Genomic DNA, 20,164 nt, shown 5'->3' on the forward strand with positions numbered 1-20,164 from the left:
AGGCCTCCAATGCAAGACTCACTTGTCAGTATACACTCTTTAAAGTTGAAAAAGATGAAGATGAAATTAAGCCAAAAAGTGCCTTGGCAGCAGGTATGAGTGACCCAGTCAGATCACTGTAATTCATACAAAACCAGAAAGTACCATCTTTCTGTTTAGTAAGCACAACACTAAAGCCTAAAGGCTGCAGGTTAGTAAGCTTGGATCTTGTGCTTGAGCTTTGCTTCAGTAAACAGCAGCGTGGAGATGTGGTTCTGGACGTGTAACTGAAAAGTTGTGAGTTCATATCCCAGGTGAGATACTACTGTAGTATCCTTCACCCACATTTCTTTACTAAATTACCTAGCAGTCTAAATACATGCAAATGTTAATTTCTTTGGATGAACGTATGATTCAGTAGCCTGTTATTTACCAAAAAGGAGGGACCTTCACAGAGCTCACTGACAAAAGACTGGTCTTGTGCTAAGTTTGTATTTGTACAGTATTCATTGTGTAAAACATGTTCAGAAAGTCTACAACAAGAGCAATCACAATCAAATTTTATTTATGAGTACTTTTCAGGAAGCTTACAGAGCTAGATGATAGCACACAAATCAGTACATCAAAGGGACTTTGTAAAAGCAATAATTCAGAATAAACTGCGCATTGAAAGTTATATATTTATAAATAGTCTTTTATTTAAAAAATAGTCTCAAATATCAATAAGACTTTGGGACAATCCGGAGCTAGACTAGGCAATTATTTAATGAGTGTCTTAAATGAAGGGCAGAGAATCTTTGAGTCCACTTTAAATTTCACAGGGAACCAAGGTAATTTACAGAAGACAAATTTGGTGAATACAGTACCTTTCATTAGTGCATGCACCATGGAGTTTAATAAAAGCATTACAGTAGCCTGTGAGTATGTAAACTCATATATAAATATTTTAGCAACCGACATTTAGAGTGATTTTATGCATGTGTACTTGTGACATTCCCAAGAAATGCTTCAAATGACAACACAAAGTCAGAAGTAACACCACATCTTTTAACCTCCATCAAGAGTTTTTTCCAGCATCTAAAAATACAAAAATCACCATGCTTGCAAACCTGATGTTGGGAGACTGTGAGCATAACCTCAGTTTTGTTAAAATTTAACCAGAAACCTCTGCTGTATCCACATAATATCAGACAGAAACCTTTAAAATGCAGAAATCAGAGTATTAGTATCAGATTTGATCCTGCACAAAACTGTCACCAGCATTGCAGTAAAACCCAAAATAAAAGATGGCAACATGTGTTACCTGTTGGGAAATCCACATGCTGCGTAATGCTGAAACAATCCAAAGTACCTAAGAAATTGGCAGTAGCCAAATGGGTAAGGCAATCCATATGTACTGTATACAGAAATCTTCAAGAAGTAAAATACTTGCATAGGTTAGTCATAGCCACGTTTGTAGCTATGAAACCTAGTTTAGCGTTTAGGTGAATGGTAAATCAGAACTTTTAGCAAAAACAGAGATCCTTTTGTGTCATCTGGTAGGTAGCATGTTTTAGACAAATGTAATCCACTTTCTGGTCATAAACTGAGAATCAAAGTCATGTTATTTAACAATCAGGTAATAAAGAGAGCTTATCTAGCAGAGATCCTAACCAAAGAGAGCTTATGTTTAGAGAGCACATGGATAGTGTTGATGAGATAGTAGACACAACCTTGATTAATAATGGTGATAAAACCAGTGAATTTTGATTGGACAAGACACCACTCATATTACAGTTAGAAGTATTGAAGCTGTGTGATTGAGGTCAATATCGTGGTTTATGAGGAAGGACATTTTAATGCCTCTTTAAATGTACAGGAAGGGCTATTCCTAAACCAAACTGGTAAAAAGGAGCACATTACAATTTTTTGTGGCTGTAAGTCAGTTTTGGTGCAAACACACAAAGTTTAGTGTCCCTTCATCACCTTGGAAACCCCACGGTTCCTGCCATCACTCCTGAAGATATACAGTAACTAACTGACCCCCAGCGTGTCTCTGTGCCAAACGTCAGGTGAAGAAACTGCACCCAGAGACCCTGTGCTAACATGGCTGTCTTTGCCAAATTCCAAAAATACAACATTATTTTAGTACAGTATGTGGCACAAAAGCAGGGAGACAAACAGTGAACTAAGCCAGCAAATTATAGTACCAGAAAAAAATATCCTACCGTGACTGTCCCATTTAACGATGATTCAGGTGCTGGATAGGCCACTTCACAGCATGCAGGCAGACAATGAACTCCAAGAAGCACCACAAAAATGAGATATGAGAGAGATGAATGATGAACCAAACTCACAAACAGCAGCAATATCAGGATCCAACAGCACAGAGCAGAGACAACTGACATTCTCTGCCAAGACTCTCTGGAGCAGACGTGTGCAACAGCAGACCATGGTGAAATCAGAGAATCAGGCAGGATGAACAGCAAGAAGGATGAAAAGACAAAAATGTCTATGACCCATCTGACTATGTGAACCACTCCAGAGCCTTTGTCTAATATTCATTGAATGGTTCACTGATTGACTGCCCTGTGACCTAAAAGTACGCCACAAGGAATTAAAGAGTTTGCTTGTGTTAGATAATGCTTTTGGACATCCTAATGTATTGCAGACATTATAAAAAAAAAGGTTTTTCCAGACAGCATGGCACTGATTCTTCAGCCATTGTCATGGCTAATACTGTAGTAATATTCAAGGTGTATTACCTCAGAAAAATATTAGCAAAACGTATTGATGCAACCAATGCTAAAAGCAAACCCACTATATAGTAATTTTGAAAGTTCTTGAACATGGTGCATGCCATAGCAAAAGTCTGGGTTGAAGTACTTGACTACGTGTAGTCTATAAGAAAAAAAATATTTCAAATTTCTTATTTTAAAGACTTTCTAGTGGTCAAAACAGCAAAGAAGCTGCAACTACTGCAATGTGTTTCCATGGAATTTCGTTCATTTTTATAGAAAGAGGAATTAGAATAAACTGCCCGGCAAAGACTCCCCAGACGGACACAGTTTATTATATTTATTTTTACAAAATTATTTAGAGGTTGAATTTGCTAGGATATTAAACTTCCTGTCTGAGATCATGGCAGAGTTAGGATATTAATAATTCACATGCTTTAGATTAAACAAGACAGGCTTGATAACTCTAAAGTCATGAATGCATTACTGGAATGAGTGGATTTATTAAAGTAAGCCACCTCTCCTTCACACTTTTCTGGCTAATACAAATTCTAACAAGGAAAACACACTATATGATTGTGGAATTATGTGTAAATTAGGAAGCAGATAGCTTTTGATATCTGTAATACAAATTACAGTGCATTTTAGATGGGACTTCTACTGTGGAACTGTTCCTCATCTTTAGAAACTAGTGATTCAGGAGTGATCTGCAAAACTACAAAATTTTTCAGCAACAAGGTTGCTGATCCCTGAATTAAATATATAGATCATGCAATTGTAATATATGAAATTTGGACAATTTGTAGCAGATCATTGTTTAAAACAAAGCAAACATATATTGATATTATTTAGCAATTAGTGAGGTGCAGTATGGCTAACCATGCCTGCTTGAATGGATATTAAAGGGTTTAAAAAGTGATAGTCCCCTGAATGCATGGATTGTAAATGACCACCACATACTGTTCTATTGTAATAAATACGGTTTTATCCAACATTGCTCATACGAACAGCACTAAAACTCAGGAAATAAAATAAATACAAAACAAAATAATTAAGTAATTATAATATGTCAGCTTACAATAACATAAAATATGTCAGCATAACAGGTGCACAGAATGTTTCTGGTTTTCTTTTCACCTGAGCCCTTAATGACCTAAGTGAACTTATTTCCTTGCTGTATAGAAGCTGAAGCTTTTCCTCATTCTTAAGAAGAAGGAGATTTTATTGAAGAGAGCTATAAAATCTGCTGGACAGGAGCCCTTGAGGACTGGAGTTGAACACCTCTACAATAGCCAGCAGCCATCTGGAAAATCACTGAAGCTAGGCAGGTGTGAGCCTGGTCTATACCTGGATAGAAGACCTCCTGGTAAAAACTAAGGTTGCTGCTGGAAGAGGTGTTAGTCAGGCCAGCAAGGGGTGCTCACCATGTGGACTATGTGGGTCCCAATACCCCACTATAGTGACGGGGACACTATACTGTAAAAAGGCACCATCCTTCGGATGAGACGTAAAACTGTTTCTCAACATTATGTATTCTAGATATCTGATGTCAGACTGGCAGACAAATTGTATTTCTGGAGTACTTAATTAAAATGTAACATTAAATTGAAAAAAAAAATCCAAAATCATTAAAGAATATTATACTGAAATGTTGAAACTACCTGCAATACTTAAGATTGTCACTTTCTAGTTACAGTATTTGTCATCCATTCATTATGTTTATTTATAGAATCTGTTTTGGGAATCATGATATTCCATACATTTTTATAAAAAATCTCTAAATCTATGCATATTTTTACGGTGGTTTGCTTTATTGCTTGTAGCACAGTCATACCACACGCACATCCTTAATTATTACCTTAATTAATTATTCACTATTCCTTTATTAACATGTATATATTTCAGTTATATATACAAAATACATTTTAAAATTACAAAATAATAATGTAATATCTGTTGTTTATCTACACATTATTTGTAGTTTCCAGTTCTGCTCTTTTGCTTAATTCCCCAGAAAACAAGGCCTTATCTAACCTGATAAGATATTGGAGCTAGAATGCAAAATACTTAATTTATATATATCATAACCTGCAATCTGTCTTCTGTTACAGTCTTTATTGTATTCATTGCTGAGTTTGTTATTTTCATATTTTGTCTCTGCTTGTGATTCAATTTTTGGCTCGTTGGGAATGACTACTGGTATATTAGAAGAACAAACCCAGCAGCAAATGCAATGAAGTCCATGTAGTGGAATATTATGCAGCTGAGATTAAACTTTTGCTAATGTAAATCATATTACCTTTAAGGTAGGAAGCAGAAGGTTAATTCCATGCAGAAAAATAAAAAGTATAAAGTAGGAAATGAAAGGGCAATGTTTTGGGTGTGTAGCTTTCACACCCGAAGAAGTCTCCAAAGCTAAATTTATGTATTTATTTCTTTTTTCAATTGATAGAATTACGAGATTACTTTGACGTTTTTTCCTTTTTTATATCAGATAGATTGATGTTCAGAAACATTTTTTTTTTCATTAATATGGAAATTTTAGATGGCAGGCGTTATGAGGCCACAAGCTGTCACATTTTGACCTTTTTTAGGTCATTTCATTTGCTGACATCGTTTCTAGTGTTACAAGGGTCAGAGAAGAAATCGAATGAAGCCAATAATCTACTCAGGCTCATTTTTTACATCTTGACTTGTCTCTTGACATGTCTCTCCATCTGCCCTGCTTGTGTGTTTTGACAAACTAAGGTATTATCTGACAGCAGTATGATCAGGGTTTTTTTCATGTAGCATAATAACTAAAATTTTGTCAATATTTTTATACCTTTAATAGACATATGACCTTGCTGTGATAGACCAATGACTAACTATTGACAGGTTAAGGGAAGGGGGAATCATTTTCATCTTTTAAAAAGCTTGTCGTTTTGGAAGTTCATACAAATATTTTACAGCATATTTCCATAAAAAAGGCTTAAGATTATTATATTGTAATTCTGAGGCTTGGAACTGAATGAAAGCAGCAGGGTTGTGAGGAGAACTCAAGAGCAGGACAAGGGAAATAGACTGGAGGGGTGATAAAAAGCAGGCAAACAGTCCAAAACATAGTTGAGAGAGAAGCAAATTTTGTAGCCGAGTGGACACTGAAGTTCCAGGGAAATCCGAAAGGCAAGTTTGCACTGGTTGAGAATCTAGCAGGTACACAAAAAACTGAATGTAAGGCTAGAGACTGAGACTATGAAGCTCAAGCATAGCTCTAAAACACAGCCCAAATCTACTGCTAATGTAGGTCTTATACAGTCTGTTCCTCGAGAGACAGGCATGATAATACATTAAACACAGGTGGAACAGACTTCCTGTGCTCAGTTTTTGTAGGTTGCTTTAGTAGTGTTAGAACATTCGACAGCGTGTCTGCAGGAGAAAGCATGACATATTGCCCAGGGCTGGATATTGGCAGTCTTTGATAACAGCAAAATCTAGCTAAGCTTTTATTACATGCTTAATTGAATGATTTTAATACCGTCCTTATTTTTTTTAAAAACTAATTGTGTAACAGAATTACATCAGACATAGGGCTCTTTTCCATTTTTTTTAGAACACGGGTGCTGAAAATGTGCAGAATACATTAGTTGAAAAGTTAAGAAAATGTTACACATCATATTTTATGCAGGACATATTGATTGGTAGTGTTTCAATCTAAAGGCTTCTAATTTACAAAAAGTGATGTACACAAGAGTGCACACAGAGTTCAGAATAAATGAACAATGTCAATAGAGCATTCTTACTTTTTGCATTCATTTGGGGAATCTATATAATATTACCTAAGCTTGAACACACGTGTTGCTTTAAGATGTTGTAAAATGTCTATGCAGTACTTTAATCTTCCCCAGAAAGTGTTTCTTGCCACTGTTTTTGCAGTTTCCTTGCAAAACAGCAAACAGCTGATGTGGTTGTGGGCTCTTTTTAATGGTCTCACATGTGCTAGCCTTGACTGTAACAGAACAGGTGTATGAAGTTAGCTTGAAAACCACTGAAGAACTGTTTGACTTCTACAAAGACTTCTACTGTATTTAATGAGCAGAATGGAATAATATTACATTTCTTTAAAACGTACTGTAGCGCTCTCAGGTTCATGTGGGTTTGTGCCCTCGCCGCTGCCTCCTCAGGTCAGCCCCCCACTGCTGGGGACTAGAACTCAGGCCTCTTGCATCACTCAACAGGGACCCAGCCAGCCGAGTTAAAGGGCAATCTCACCTCAGTCCAATGGTTGAGATCCCTGCTATTCACAGGGAAGGGCGGTGACGTCACCGCGCTTGTAAGCCGGCTCGCACAACCTGTAATGTCGGCCATATGCATTACACTCTCCCCAAATTAATTCGCTGTCCTTGGCAAAGGGCTGTCCCATCCCTCTCCTGACACCAATGGAGTGCTAACACATGGGTATGCGCCATCGCCGCTTCTGCCTCAGGTCAGCCCCACACCTCTGGGGACTCAAACCCGGGCATCCAGCATCACTCAACAGGGAACCAGCCAGCTGAGTTAAAGGAAAATCTCCCCTCAGCCCGGTGGCTGAGGTCCCTGCTATTCACAGGGAAGGGCGTTGACATCACCACGCTGGTAAGCCGGCTCACACAACATGTAATGTCAGCCGTATGTGTTACAGTACCTTACTTTAGTTTTTCATACATAATTGAAGTCAGACGTAACTTTAACTTCATATGGATAGTTAAAAGTAATAGATATCATAATCATGATGGTAATCATGTTCTCTGGTAATTCATGCAGAAATATAGATTTTGTTTATTTTTCATATCTACTGACTTTTACTTTTACTCACCGAGTTTTAAATATAATTAGGTTACCATCATGGTTGACTACTGTATGTCAACCTGACATGCATGGCATACATGATGATCCTACCAATGAGAATATTACATGAATGACACTGTATATAACCTGCATATCACTTGATTTTGTGCCCCTGAGTCTGATCATGCACTTTGTTAGGTTAGCATTTCAAAATTTTAATGTAACTACTGTAACTGCCAAATCATCAAGTGAGTCATTATTTTGGTAAAAAAGAGTGAAACTGTGAACATTTATAACAGACAAATTAGCCCTGACACTAAATTAAACCCTATTATTAATTTATGCTTAGCTTTAACCCCAATCTTAACTCCACTACTAGCCTGATGTCTGAATTGTTTAATGGATAAACCCTCTGTAACCTTATTTGCAAACCTAAACAAAATATTAATCCGAGAATTAAGCCTGAATGTATCTATAACTTATTTAACTTTGTCCTAAACTCTAACCCTAGCCCTAATTATTCTTCTGACTATGATGTATAGTGACTAGAATACTTGGTATTGTCAGAGTGAGTATCAGACAGTCCAGACCTCTTCAGCACTCACTGAAACAGTGTGAACCAATGCAGAAGACCTTTGTAAAGAAGTACCGGAAAGTAACCAAGTTACTTTTTCCACAGAATATGTAATCTGTGCCATATTTCATTAATGATTATAGTTAGAAATACAGTACCTTATTACAGTAGCTAGTCCATCAGTGTAGCATGATGGCACACTGGTTAGCATTGCTATCTCACAGTACTGGGGCCCAGGGTATAATTCTAGTCCTGGGGTCCTACCTACCTCTTTTTTGTACAGTATGTTCTCCCAGAGTTCATGTGGGATTCCGTCTTGTTCTCTGGTTTCCTCCCACTGTCCAAAAACATAGTGGAAGGATAACTGGGTTCTGGTAACATTGGCCCAGTTGTGAATGTGTGCATGTCTATGCCTATGTTTATGTCTGTCTACCCTGAGACAGATTGGCGTCCTGTCCAGGGTGTACCCTGCTTTGCAGCTGTTGCCAGCCAAGATAGGCTCCAGCTCCCCCACAGTCCTGAATTGCAAGAAGAGGTTAGAAAATGGATGACTAGAGTAACCAGTCCACAGTGCACATACATCCACAGTATATATATTATCATGTAACTTACAAATACTTGTATTGATCAGCGTCTTTCGAGCTGTTGCCTATTTAGTTATCCACCACCAAATTGTCTGCAGAAACTTAAAAAGCTAATCACTAATCAAACCTATTTTCTGAAACAATCAGTATTGCTACATTTAGTGAAAATCAAAATGTCATATTTTTTTAATTATAAAGTACCAAAAAATGTTTAAAAATCGGAAAATTACAGTTTTCAGGAAGTTACAGTGAAAACAATTGAGTTATTTTTAGTAAGGAGGTATTGTGGAATATCTGTATGAAACCTGGTCCTCTAGAATACCCCACAACCAAATTGCCACTTACAATTGCAAGGGATAAACAAAAAACATAGGCATATAAAGAAAAAGAGAGACAAAGATTTAAATCTTCCCTTTGTCTTAATTTATTGCCAAAAGTGGTTTAATGTGATTGAAAAACATTCTATGTAGCCATCAGGTATAAAGTAAAAAAACTGCATAGATCTTAAATACAAAGAACCTTTCCTTTCCTTTAAATTTTAAATAAATATCGACCATTTATTGGATAATGAAAAGCTATTTTAAGAAGATGGTTTCATGCACAACAAGTTGCAGAAAGGCTGAATCAAGGATGTTCTCAGACTCTGCCACACACATTGAATTGCATGAGGACCTAGGTTGGTGGGGAAATCTTCCATACAGGTAGTGAGTTTGCTTTGCAATGGTAGAGTTATTTCCCTTATGCCTTTCATTGTGAAACAGGAGAAAACCTGATATTACACATTTGAAGGGCCCAGGTTATGCCGTTTTGTTGCCCTGTGTCCTTTGTCTACCTGTTAAATTTTGCCATGCATCATGAGGCTCTACTGGATGAAGTAATTTGCTTATTTGCTTGGATATCTAAAATGTCAAGGTCATAAGAAAACACTGCTTTCATGCTGGTCTGTTACACAGCTTACATAAAATCTTATGAAAAGACACATCCTCTCCTCATCAGCCAAAATCAGAATCTCCTATACTGTATGTCTGGTGCACACTAGTAGGTATAATACAGACGTTTCATTATACTCTTGTAACAACTGGGTGAATATAAATGTGCACACTGATATCGTGACTACAGTATGCTCCTTTTACATCTTCAGTACATACTTCTTCAATTGTCCCAATAAAAGATCTATTTAAATGACATTGAAAATAAGTTCTCTCGCTTAGCATCATTTCATCAATACTGATGCAGTCTGGTAAACCACAGAACTCCTCGTTGTCAGATACTTCATGTCTTCACTGGGAACTGTAGCACCTCAAGAAGTGGAGAACTCCAGCGTAGATTGTGTAGACATTTTCAGGTCCCTCGTTTATATTAGACCAGTTAAGCCATCTAAAAAAAAACAAGCAATTTTTACATAATTCAATTCACCATTTCAATAGTTATTTGGTACCATTTGGTGCCACAGAAGATGTTCATGATTTAAATGTTTTTCATATTAAATAATTTGTTAAAATAAGATTTTTGATTAATACATAACTTACTTATTGAGTTTATCCTGCACTAGTATAGAATCTTAGTAAAATTCTCTGTGAACATCTTACCATTCCATAATCAGTATCACAGTCATCATAAAGTTGAAGATAATGCTCTTCCAAAGAAGAATTCTCAGAGCCAAGATAAATACAGATTCCGAATGATTCTGAATACCTGCGAAGATTGTTTTTCATGTTACAAACTTTTGTCTATTTATTGTAAAATAAAGATATATGCTATTCTGTCATTCACCTTTTTTGTTTCACATTTGCAAATTTAATCATGAAGTACTGTTTAAGATTAAAATACATTGACTATAATGTTAATAATACATCCATTTAAAATGGATGTTAACTATTTAATTTAATCAAGATTTACTGTAAGGACATTATTACAAAATTTCTCAGTCCCATGTGACATGTGTAGTGAACATACCTTAAGTACTGTTTAAGAAAACAGTGTTTTATGAAACAAAACACCACCTCAACAAAACAAACAATTTAAATTCCACAAAATATAGATACTCTGTTTTCATTTTATGATACATGTCCATATAAGTACATCTATTCAAATATTACTGTCACCTAACCAAATTGACATGAAAGAAGCTTCACTAAAATGCTTTCACCTTTTTATTCAATAGTGCTTGTTTATTATACTTTTTGCATACAGATAGAAGATAATGTTAGAATACTGCAAGATTACCTTGAGTGACATTCCATAAATCTGCATAACATGTGTTGTCCAAGTCATTTTCTGAATTGAAAAAGTAGAAATATTGTAATTTTGCAAATCTTTCCATAATGTATTCTACTGCACAGTCCCAACACAATTATTTTGATTTTCAAGCAGTGCTGACCATTCAGTATTCACCCCTTTTTTCAATGTTTCACTGTTCTCCTTAACAGTGCTGAGCAAAAATCAGGTAAAGTCACATATTTTATCTTATAAAATGTAGCCTAAGAGTAAACATTTTTAATTATGGTTGAAATTTGAAGGAAGCATCTTATTTGAATCACTGCTTCGGTCACATACAGATTGTTTTGCAATTTTAATTTTAGTAGAAATTCATATATATGCTTTAAACAGTGTTCAGATACTATTTTTTTCTATTCATGAGTTTAATTTTAGCAAAAGTTGTGTAACACATTTCCTCTGAATGCATTTCTTTCAATGCAAAAGGCAGGAACATTAAAAGCAGTCAGTTTCTGGTCTTTAGGTAGACAGTAAACAATGATTTAAAATCTTACCAGTCAAGTCAGCATAGTGTTTGCTGATAAGCATTGCTGTGCTCTTGTAATTCACAAAGCAGGTGTAAGAATCCCATTCATTTGAGGCAACTTCAATGAGTGAAATAGCACTGTGCGTCCCATCTTCTTCCTTTGCAACATTATAGGTTATGTAGTCTGAAGATCCTTTGGATCCGCTGGAGAGCCAAGTCACCTCAACATCATTATGAAGGAAGTCACTAACCAGACACACCAGAATAGTTCTGCTTCTGCCATCTGGATTGTGAAACGGTGGTGCTAGTGTAGCGAAGATGTTGGCATCCACTCCCACTAGTGCAACACATTGGCAAAAAAATATGATTTTAGGGTTGTGTTAATTTGACTCTTGGATGGCTGTATTCAGAGACCTATGATAGAGGTTCCCTATCAAATCTGTCATTTCGCTGAGATGGCATAGGGGATATGTGATCCTTCAACACTTCATAAAGCATTGAACCACAATCACTGGCTTTTTGAGGAAAATGGAGAGTCAAGCAGGGTGTTATATTGCAGCATTAAAATGCGAGATCACTCTTTGTCCTCTGCCCATCCACTACCGGAACAGACTTTCAACCTCTACTATATCTTCCACTGTCTGATTTTCTCCTCCATGGAACTCTGAAAGACGGTCTATAAAGTCGGTGATCACAAGGTCCAAAACACAGTGCAGTTATGGCTTAAACAACAAATTAAGCAAAGAATCTACAACAGTATCAAGAATCTTCTGAGTATCTGGTTCCTGTATATGGATTTTTATTTTCAGTCTTTTCAATGACTATAGTACTCAACACTATGATGCTGTAACGAAATGCACATCATGTTTACTGTTTTTTTAAATAGTTGTCTCATGTGTTGACAGAACTGCTATATGAAAAAAACTTTCCAATAAATTAAAGTGATTGCTTGTTTAATTTGTGAATTACTTTAGTTTTTTAAATACTCTGTGAGAAGATGAAACATTGCAAGCTTACTACTGTAACTTCTATAGCATAATACTGTATATCAAGAGCGAACTACTACAAAAATAACAAAATGAAGCTTTCTCATTCACAATTCCTCTTATATTTCACTTCAGACTGACTCTTTGTAAATGCTGTGCTTCACAGCTCTAAATGCCATATAAAACCAATACATGAAACATGCATAATCCATATTAAAGCATCACACTTTCTCCATTTGCATATAATACATGACTCAAACGTGGTGAATGTGAAATGAGATTTAAGTTGTCATGTTTTTTAATTAATTAAGATAAAACACGTCATGTTTTTGCTTTAAAAGCTATGAAATATGTTAGTACAAATAATATTGCTACTTACTTGCCATGAGCTCTATGATAAGGATGCTAAGCAGCATCCTGCTGTACTGTGCAGTTTTAATGAGGTCACTGTGTTGTGAGTGCTTATGAAGTCAGGGTCAGGTGACATTATACTCACTTGCTGGAAAGCAACTTAATCTGATGGCAATCTGCCAAGAAAAGGAAGGTTTTTATAATGGGAGAAAGAAAAACTTCAAAAGACACTTTTAACAGTTTCATCAACAGCACTCTGAACATCTGAAGAAAAGAAGCATAATTTGTTAAAATATGTGTTAACTAGTCTACAACTGCTTTCTCCCTGGCTGGAAACAAAACCTCTTAGGTAAATAGTAACAACAATTTGCAGTGCTGATGTGGCCTATTTATTACAACTAAGGATCAGGAATGATCTGAACTAACCACTATGTGTTCAAATGGAGCACATCCAGTACTGTAAATGGATAATTCTCAAGTGAAAATTAAATACGTTAGGAAGGTTATCCACTCACAATTGTGTTAACTGTATTAAGTTTGAGAACACTCTGCTAATATAAACCCCTATAGTTACACTATAAACATTATAGACACTCACAGGTCTGTGAGTTCTAGAACCCAACTTTCTAAAGATTCTAATACAGTATATACAAAATAAACATAATATACAAAACACTTTAATAGGTGAAAGAGCAAAACCCTGCATCTTAATAAACTAAATAGATCCTAATCAGAACTAAACCTTCACATCTATACAGTTGATCACAATTGAATGAGAACCAACTTCCCTATTCACACAATGCATCACTTAAATTGGAGATTTATTTTTAGACTGCAAATTCCACAATAAAGCAATTTAGAATTTTTTATACAATAAAGCTGACACTCTGGTACTCTTTCAGCATTTGGATTTCCTGGACAGAATCTGATTTCATGCATGATTGGAAAGAGGTACACGCTCACAGCATTTGATGAAGTTGAGGATGCTGAATAATGATGATGAATGATACTGATGTCCTTGCTTCCTCTTATATTTCTTCCTTTTTTGTCTATATGTCTGTTTCTGAATTTATGCCATGGTTCATCTCAAGGCTGGCATAAGTAAGTATATTCTGGTTACTCTATATTTGATAAGGTGGAATTAATGATCTAACAGTGACTTCATTTAACTTGAGTTAATTATTAGCAAAGCCCTTTGTTCAAATGTGTTTTCCTCAATGTTTACTTTCCTCATTGTCCGGGGAGAGCTATGTAAATACACAAAAAACATCACACATTGTCCCAAACTTTCAAAATAGTGCTATTTTTGCTGGGAACTACAAAGTTGATTCTAGTTGAGAAACAACAGCCCCCATTTACTGTAAGTGTTAAATAAGAAGTAATCGAGATAAGGAAAAAAAAACAAGCCTCTGAGGCTATATTTGAGAACTGACCCTTACTGAAATCCCATAGATATTGCCTGGAGCATGCTCAAGTGCAGCTCACTGTCTAAATTGCTTTTTTAGACTTCAGAAGTTCAGTGGTGGCAGAACTACATGTCAATTAGCTTTAGAGATAATACTGACAGAGGGTTGTTCAATTTTAGAGTAGGCAGAAAATTCCAATTTTAAAAGAGTAGATGTTGGAACAACATGACTGTTAAGGTCAACACAACTCTTTGAACACCAACATAATGATACCTTTCTGAAGTAGATAAGAAAGTATGCTTCTGTTTAAATCCCCATTGATTTCTGTTTTTGGAACAGACATTTGATGTATTTAACACATGTATATATCGCGTAACTAGTTTTTTCTTGTCAACATAATTTAAAGATATTATGTGGTACTTGTCTTTTCTAAGTGTTATGCTAACTAAGAGATACATCTGTTTAGCTTTGTTAAGCACAATTCTTCTTTGAGGTTAGAGACTTGGTATCACCCATTTGATCAAAGGTAAACACTGTCTTGTACTTTTTCATTTCCCACAAGTTTCACAAGAACATACAGCCCATCACACCTGCTCTTTACAACTGAACATCTTCAAAAGAACCAAATAATTTACAGTATGTGAAATTGAATAATTTATATGAAAATTAGTGTATATGTATATATTAGTGTATATGGATTTAAAACGTCATTTTCATTTCAAAGTCTTCTTTTTACTCAAATGTAAAGCCTGTGTAAGTGTGGATTTTTGAAAAGAAAGTCATTCCACTTGTAACCTGGTACTCATGAACCTTGCTTTCTCAAAACTGCAATGAAAAAATCAGCTGCTATCTTAGCTTATTTTTCTATGACACCCTCTCACTGTAAACAACGAACTGGAGAAGAAAGAGACAGAGAATCACACCATTTTGGGATTCTGTCTGAGAAAAGTATTCCCAGAAACTGAGGCCACACCTACATTTCCTGGCAAATTCCCTACAGTATAAGATAGATAGATAATACTTTATTAATCCCGTAAGGAAAATTGATGTGTTACAGCAGTCTAGCCCAAGACAAGCAAAACAGACATCAGAATAGTTATAAAACAAAAAACAACAAATAAATAAAAATAAATAAATACATAAAGCTCCTATATTCCTCCTCCCTCCCCTCTCTAATACACCCCACAATTGCAGAGTCATCCGAAACCTTCTGCAGATGACACATCTCAGAGTTGTACCTGAAGTCAGAGGTGTAAAAGGTGAACAGGAATGGAGCAAGGACAGTCCCCTGTGGAGCGCCAGTACTGCTAACAATCTGTTCAGACACACAGCTCTGTAGCCGTACATACTGTGGCCTGCAGGTCAGATAGTCTATAATCCAGGACAGCAGGGGAGTGTCCACTTGCGCCGCCCTTAGCTTATCTCTCAGTAAAGGTGGATGGATGGTGTTAAAGGCTCTGGAGAAGTCAAAGAACATAACTCTCAAAATGCTCCCCGTCTTCTCCAGGTGAGAGTTAGCTCTGTGTAGCAGATAGATGACTGCATCCTCCACTCCCAGGTGTGACCGGTAGGCGAACTGCAGGGGGTCCAGTACTGTACTCACCAGGGCTCTGAGGTGGTCAAGTACAAGCCTTTCCAGAGTTTTCATTCGATGTGATGTGCCACTGGTCTGTAGTCATTCAAGACTTTAGGGTGCCCCTTTTTGGGTACTGGCACCAGGCAAGATGTCTTCAAGAGCATCGGAACCTTTTCTAATCTCAGGCTGAGGTTGAAGATGTACTGTAGCACTGAACCCAGTTGGTCCGCACAGATCTTTAGCACCCTGGAGCTGACACCATAAGGACCCGTTGCCTTCCCTGCGTGGAGTCTCCTCAACTCCCTTCTGACCTGGTCAGGTTGATTAGGGCAGGGGAAGATGGAGTAGGAGTAGGCGGGATCACATGATGGGGTGACTGAGGACATGAAGAGGGTGTCTGGGGTGAAGGCCTGTGAGGTGAATGGACAGTGGACCCTGTATCGAATCTGTTAAAGAAAAGATTCAGCTCATTGGCCCTCTCCAGGCCTCCCTCACTCTGTTGGCCGCCAGACAACTAGTATCCGGAGATCTTCCTCATGCCATTCCACACTTCTCTCACATTGCTCTGCCCCAGCCTGTCCTCCATTTTCCTCCCATAAGCCACCTTGCTCTCCCTAACTCACGCCTTCAGCTCTTTCTGTGCTCGCTTCAGCTCCTCCTTGTCACCTGCCTGGAAAGCCCTCTTTTTCCTATTTAAAGAACTCTGGTTTGAATACTAAATATTTTCTACAAGACAAAGAAACAAGACAACAAAAAAGGCATTTCAATGAAAGCATTTATTAACACAGAATACAACAGGCATGTCTTGTTAAATACAAGTCATGTCAATTCTCAAAGCAAGAAAACCAACAGGTTGAACTTGTGTTTGGTTCAGTGTTAATGAAGGCACATGAGAATCTGGTTGTTCTATGATGTTTTTCATTTTTGTTTACAGCAGGCCCAGAGTCCATTGTTGCAGGTTCCTATCCACTTTTCATATGTAAAGCAGGATCCTGAACGCCGGCAGTCTCCCCGGTCTGCCTTGCATTGGAAGGTGTCACGTATTATGCCTAAAACCAGAGAAGGTCACAATAGTAAAATGCCACCACACCTTGTGCGCACTGAGGTTTAGCCTTCAATGTGCCTTCAACCACCCAGGAAATGGAGATATTATCTAATAGCACTCTGGAGTGTATGCATTTGAAGATAGACTTTGATATAAAAAAAAGAATGGGATATTTTTCAGCCCATCAAAATAATTTTCTGATGCAGCTTTGGTTTTACAAATTAAATACATTGTTAATGGATGTGCAGAATTTGTACAAGACAACTTTTAAAACTGTAACAGCTCCTTTTTTAAAATAATCATGATGGAAAACTACTTCAGAAAGTAGATTATTTGGCCATAGCTTAGTTTTAGCATGACATGGTTTAGTTTGCATCGATTTTAAAATTGAGTGAAAGAGTGAATATTTTCATGTAACAAGATATGGAATTCTGCATTTTGAAAGTGCCATGAAATGACACATAGCACATCGAAAGTAAGAGTGATTCTTGTAAATTGTATGATAATATTAGTATTACAAGCATTATGACATATCTCATCCTTTGCTTTTTGAACTCTTTAATTTGGGTATGTGACACTATTTCACTGCACTCTCAAGAAAAGTTTTATTTCACAATGTCAAGTATATTTATATGTTGAATATTTTAAACAAAATAAATGCAATAATTGTATTTAAAAGAGAATATAGTATTAACAATTCTCCATTATAAATAGCAAAGTCTTCATGCTTGCCTGAAATGTGGTTACTTTTGTTATTTATGTTAAAAACTGTTTTAGATTTCCCACAGTATTTCAAGCAAGGAGAATAAATTATTTCAACTTATTTCACCTTCTCTATAACAAAAAGAAATACCTGTCATGTCACCAGCATTTATTACTTATATATCAAAAATAAAAGCGAAAAAAAGAAAACAATATCAGTATTTCCACAAATGAACGCAAAGAAATATAATGTCTTGGTACCAGTTTCTAATAATCAAATATCTGATGTGTAGAACCACATTAATACTTCTTGTATAATAAGGAAATAGGATTGAGTTCTAGGTTCCCTTTTGCTTACCTGTAACAGGCTCCATGATGAGACCACAGAGAGTCAGGAAAAGCAGTACCTTCAGCATTTTCAGCAATTCAGCACAGATGTGGTGATTCTAGTACAGAAGTGGTGATTTGACTGTGGAACACACCAATATATACAAAATCAAAGCCTAGTATTGCAAATATTGGAAAGCATAGTATCAACATTTACAAAACGCTTGACACATTAGTGTGGACTTTTCCTGTGAGTTACTGATTACCACTTGTTCCAGCTGTGATGCAATGTTTGCAAAAGGAAACACTACAGATTCCAGTAAAATAACATTAGTAACCCGGATTTAGTGATTACTACAATATCTTTCCACATTGTCACTGACGGGAAAGGTATTATTTGCCAAAAAGATAACAAATTAAGTCTACTAGGTAGGATCTGAATTAGTTGTGTTCTGCACTTTTGACCATTGTAGACAACTGTGCCACATTTGTGGTGTTGAAATATTTGCAAAACAGGCTCAATTTGTCAGTTAGAAACCATTAACATTTCAGGATCTTTACAGTTCGACATATGTTTAATTTTTGTGCGATGTTTGTAAGTTCTTAACAATAACATTTGTCCTTCACCCCCATGGTCACTCCATGTCCATTGCTAAATTACTAAAAAATGGAAAATAGAGAAAACCATGCCAAGGACATCTTGGTCTGGGAACAAGGGTTGTTTTTGAAGTGTGCTAAGACATTACTCATTGTAAAAATTTCCTTTATATCACCGGCATGTCTCTGTATGTTCATTTCTGATCAGCGGCATACTCCGCATTTCTGTGTGATATTCAATCAATCAATCAATCAATCAATTTTATTCTTACATACTGCCTTTCAATCAGAGTATTCTCTAGGCTCTATACATTATCACATGAAGACGTGTATCAGTGTGTTTTTGAGCAGACACCACTAGAAACAATTGATTTCCATTCCACACTCCCCAGGCCTTTCAAGATGACATTTTATTTTTCAGTGAATACTTTGTGAGTACAGTTAATTAAATTCTAAATTGCAAGAAACTGAGACTCATATATTATAGATCAGCTACAATATTTTGTGCACTAAGCAAAAAAATACTTATATAAAATTTCATATGTTACATTTAACTCATTTAAGAGCATGTTGGTACTTACTCTAACTGAATAATGTATGTACCAATAATTGATAATAATAATGATAATAATTGCTTACACTTATAAAGCGCTTTTCTGGACACTCCACTCAAAGCACTTTACAGGTAATGGGGACTCCCTTCCACCACCACCAATGTGCAGCATCCACCTGGATGATGCGACGGCAGCCGTAGTGTGCCAGAACGCTCCAGCTATTAGTGGGGAGGAGAGCAGAGTAATGAAGCCAGTTCATAGATAGGGATTATTAGGAGGCCATGATTGGTAAGGGCCAATGGGAACTTTGGCCAGGACGCCGGGGTTACACCTCTACTTTTTTTGAGAAACGCCCTGGGATTTTTAATGACCACAGAGAGTCAGGACCTCGGTTTTTCGTCTCATCCGAAGGACAGTTATTATTAAGTTAATAATTATTGTTTACTTATATTTGTTAATGGAACTTTCATTCATCATTTATTCAGAACACTGGATACAATTGCACATATATAGATCTATCCATTTTCTAACCGCTTTATATAATGCAGTATCATGGGGAGCCAGAGACATATATATTATAAATAAGTAAAAAAAATCAATATTATGACAATATGGATTATATACTGTAAATACTGTATTATCACTTGAATATACATAAGAATTTCTCTCCCAAATTAAAAGTTTCTTATAACAAATTGTAAGTATATGATATAAATATAATGTGATAAAAAATGTGGGATGGCACAATATAAACAATATTGCTTTACTGCCTTAAGGATTTTTTAAAAGTAATTTCAAGCATGAAAACCTTTCTGAAGCATATTTTACTAAATGCACGCTTTAATTTGATTTTATGGTGCAGTGGTCACCAGCCCTTTTCCCTGAGATCCTTAATCCAGTTATTCTTATAGGTAACCCTAAACCACCTGTTGTTTAAAGATCAGGAACACTTGTGAATGTAATTGTTCACTTAAGCAAGTAATTTTTAAATGAAGGGGCACACTGGTCCTTGAAGAATGATTTCTGTTCCAAATTATCTTTAAATTGTTTGGCACTGTGGTTGGCATTGCTACCTAATGCTAGCACTGCCATAGGTTAAATTCCTGGCGTATGGAGTTTGTGAGTTCTCCCCACGTTTGCGTGGGTTTTCTCCCACACTCCAAAGACGAGCTGGCAGGTTAATCGTCTATCAAATTGTCCTTTATGAGTATGTCTGT

At 36.4% G+C, this 20,164-nt stretch overlaps 1 gene segment (V, D, J or C); it reads right to left on the reverse strand.

Annotated features, from left to right (window-relative positions):
• Positions 1-9,060: 9,060 nt before the first annotated feature.
• LOC107079535 (Ig lambda chain C region-like) lies at positions 9,061-17,988 on the reverse strand. The segment is given in 6 exon segments: positions 9,061-10,037; positions 10,887-10,937; positions 11,432-11,740; positions 12,769-12,916; positions 13,704-16,771; positions 17,828-17,988. Coding segments are annotated over 4 exon segments (420 nt in total).
• Positions 17,989-20,164: the final 2,176 nt, after the last annotated feature.

The sequence above is a fragment of the Lepisosteus oculatus genome, chromosome 3, assembly GCF_040954835.1.
Source record: "Lepisosteus oculatus isolate fLepOcu1 chromosome 3, fLepOcu1.hap2, whole genome shotgun sequence".
NCBI classification, from domain to species: Eukaryota; Metazoa; Chordata; class Actinopteri; order Semionotiformes; family Lepisosteidae; genus Lepisosteus; species Lepisosteus oculatus.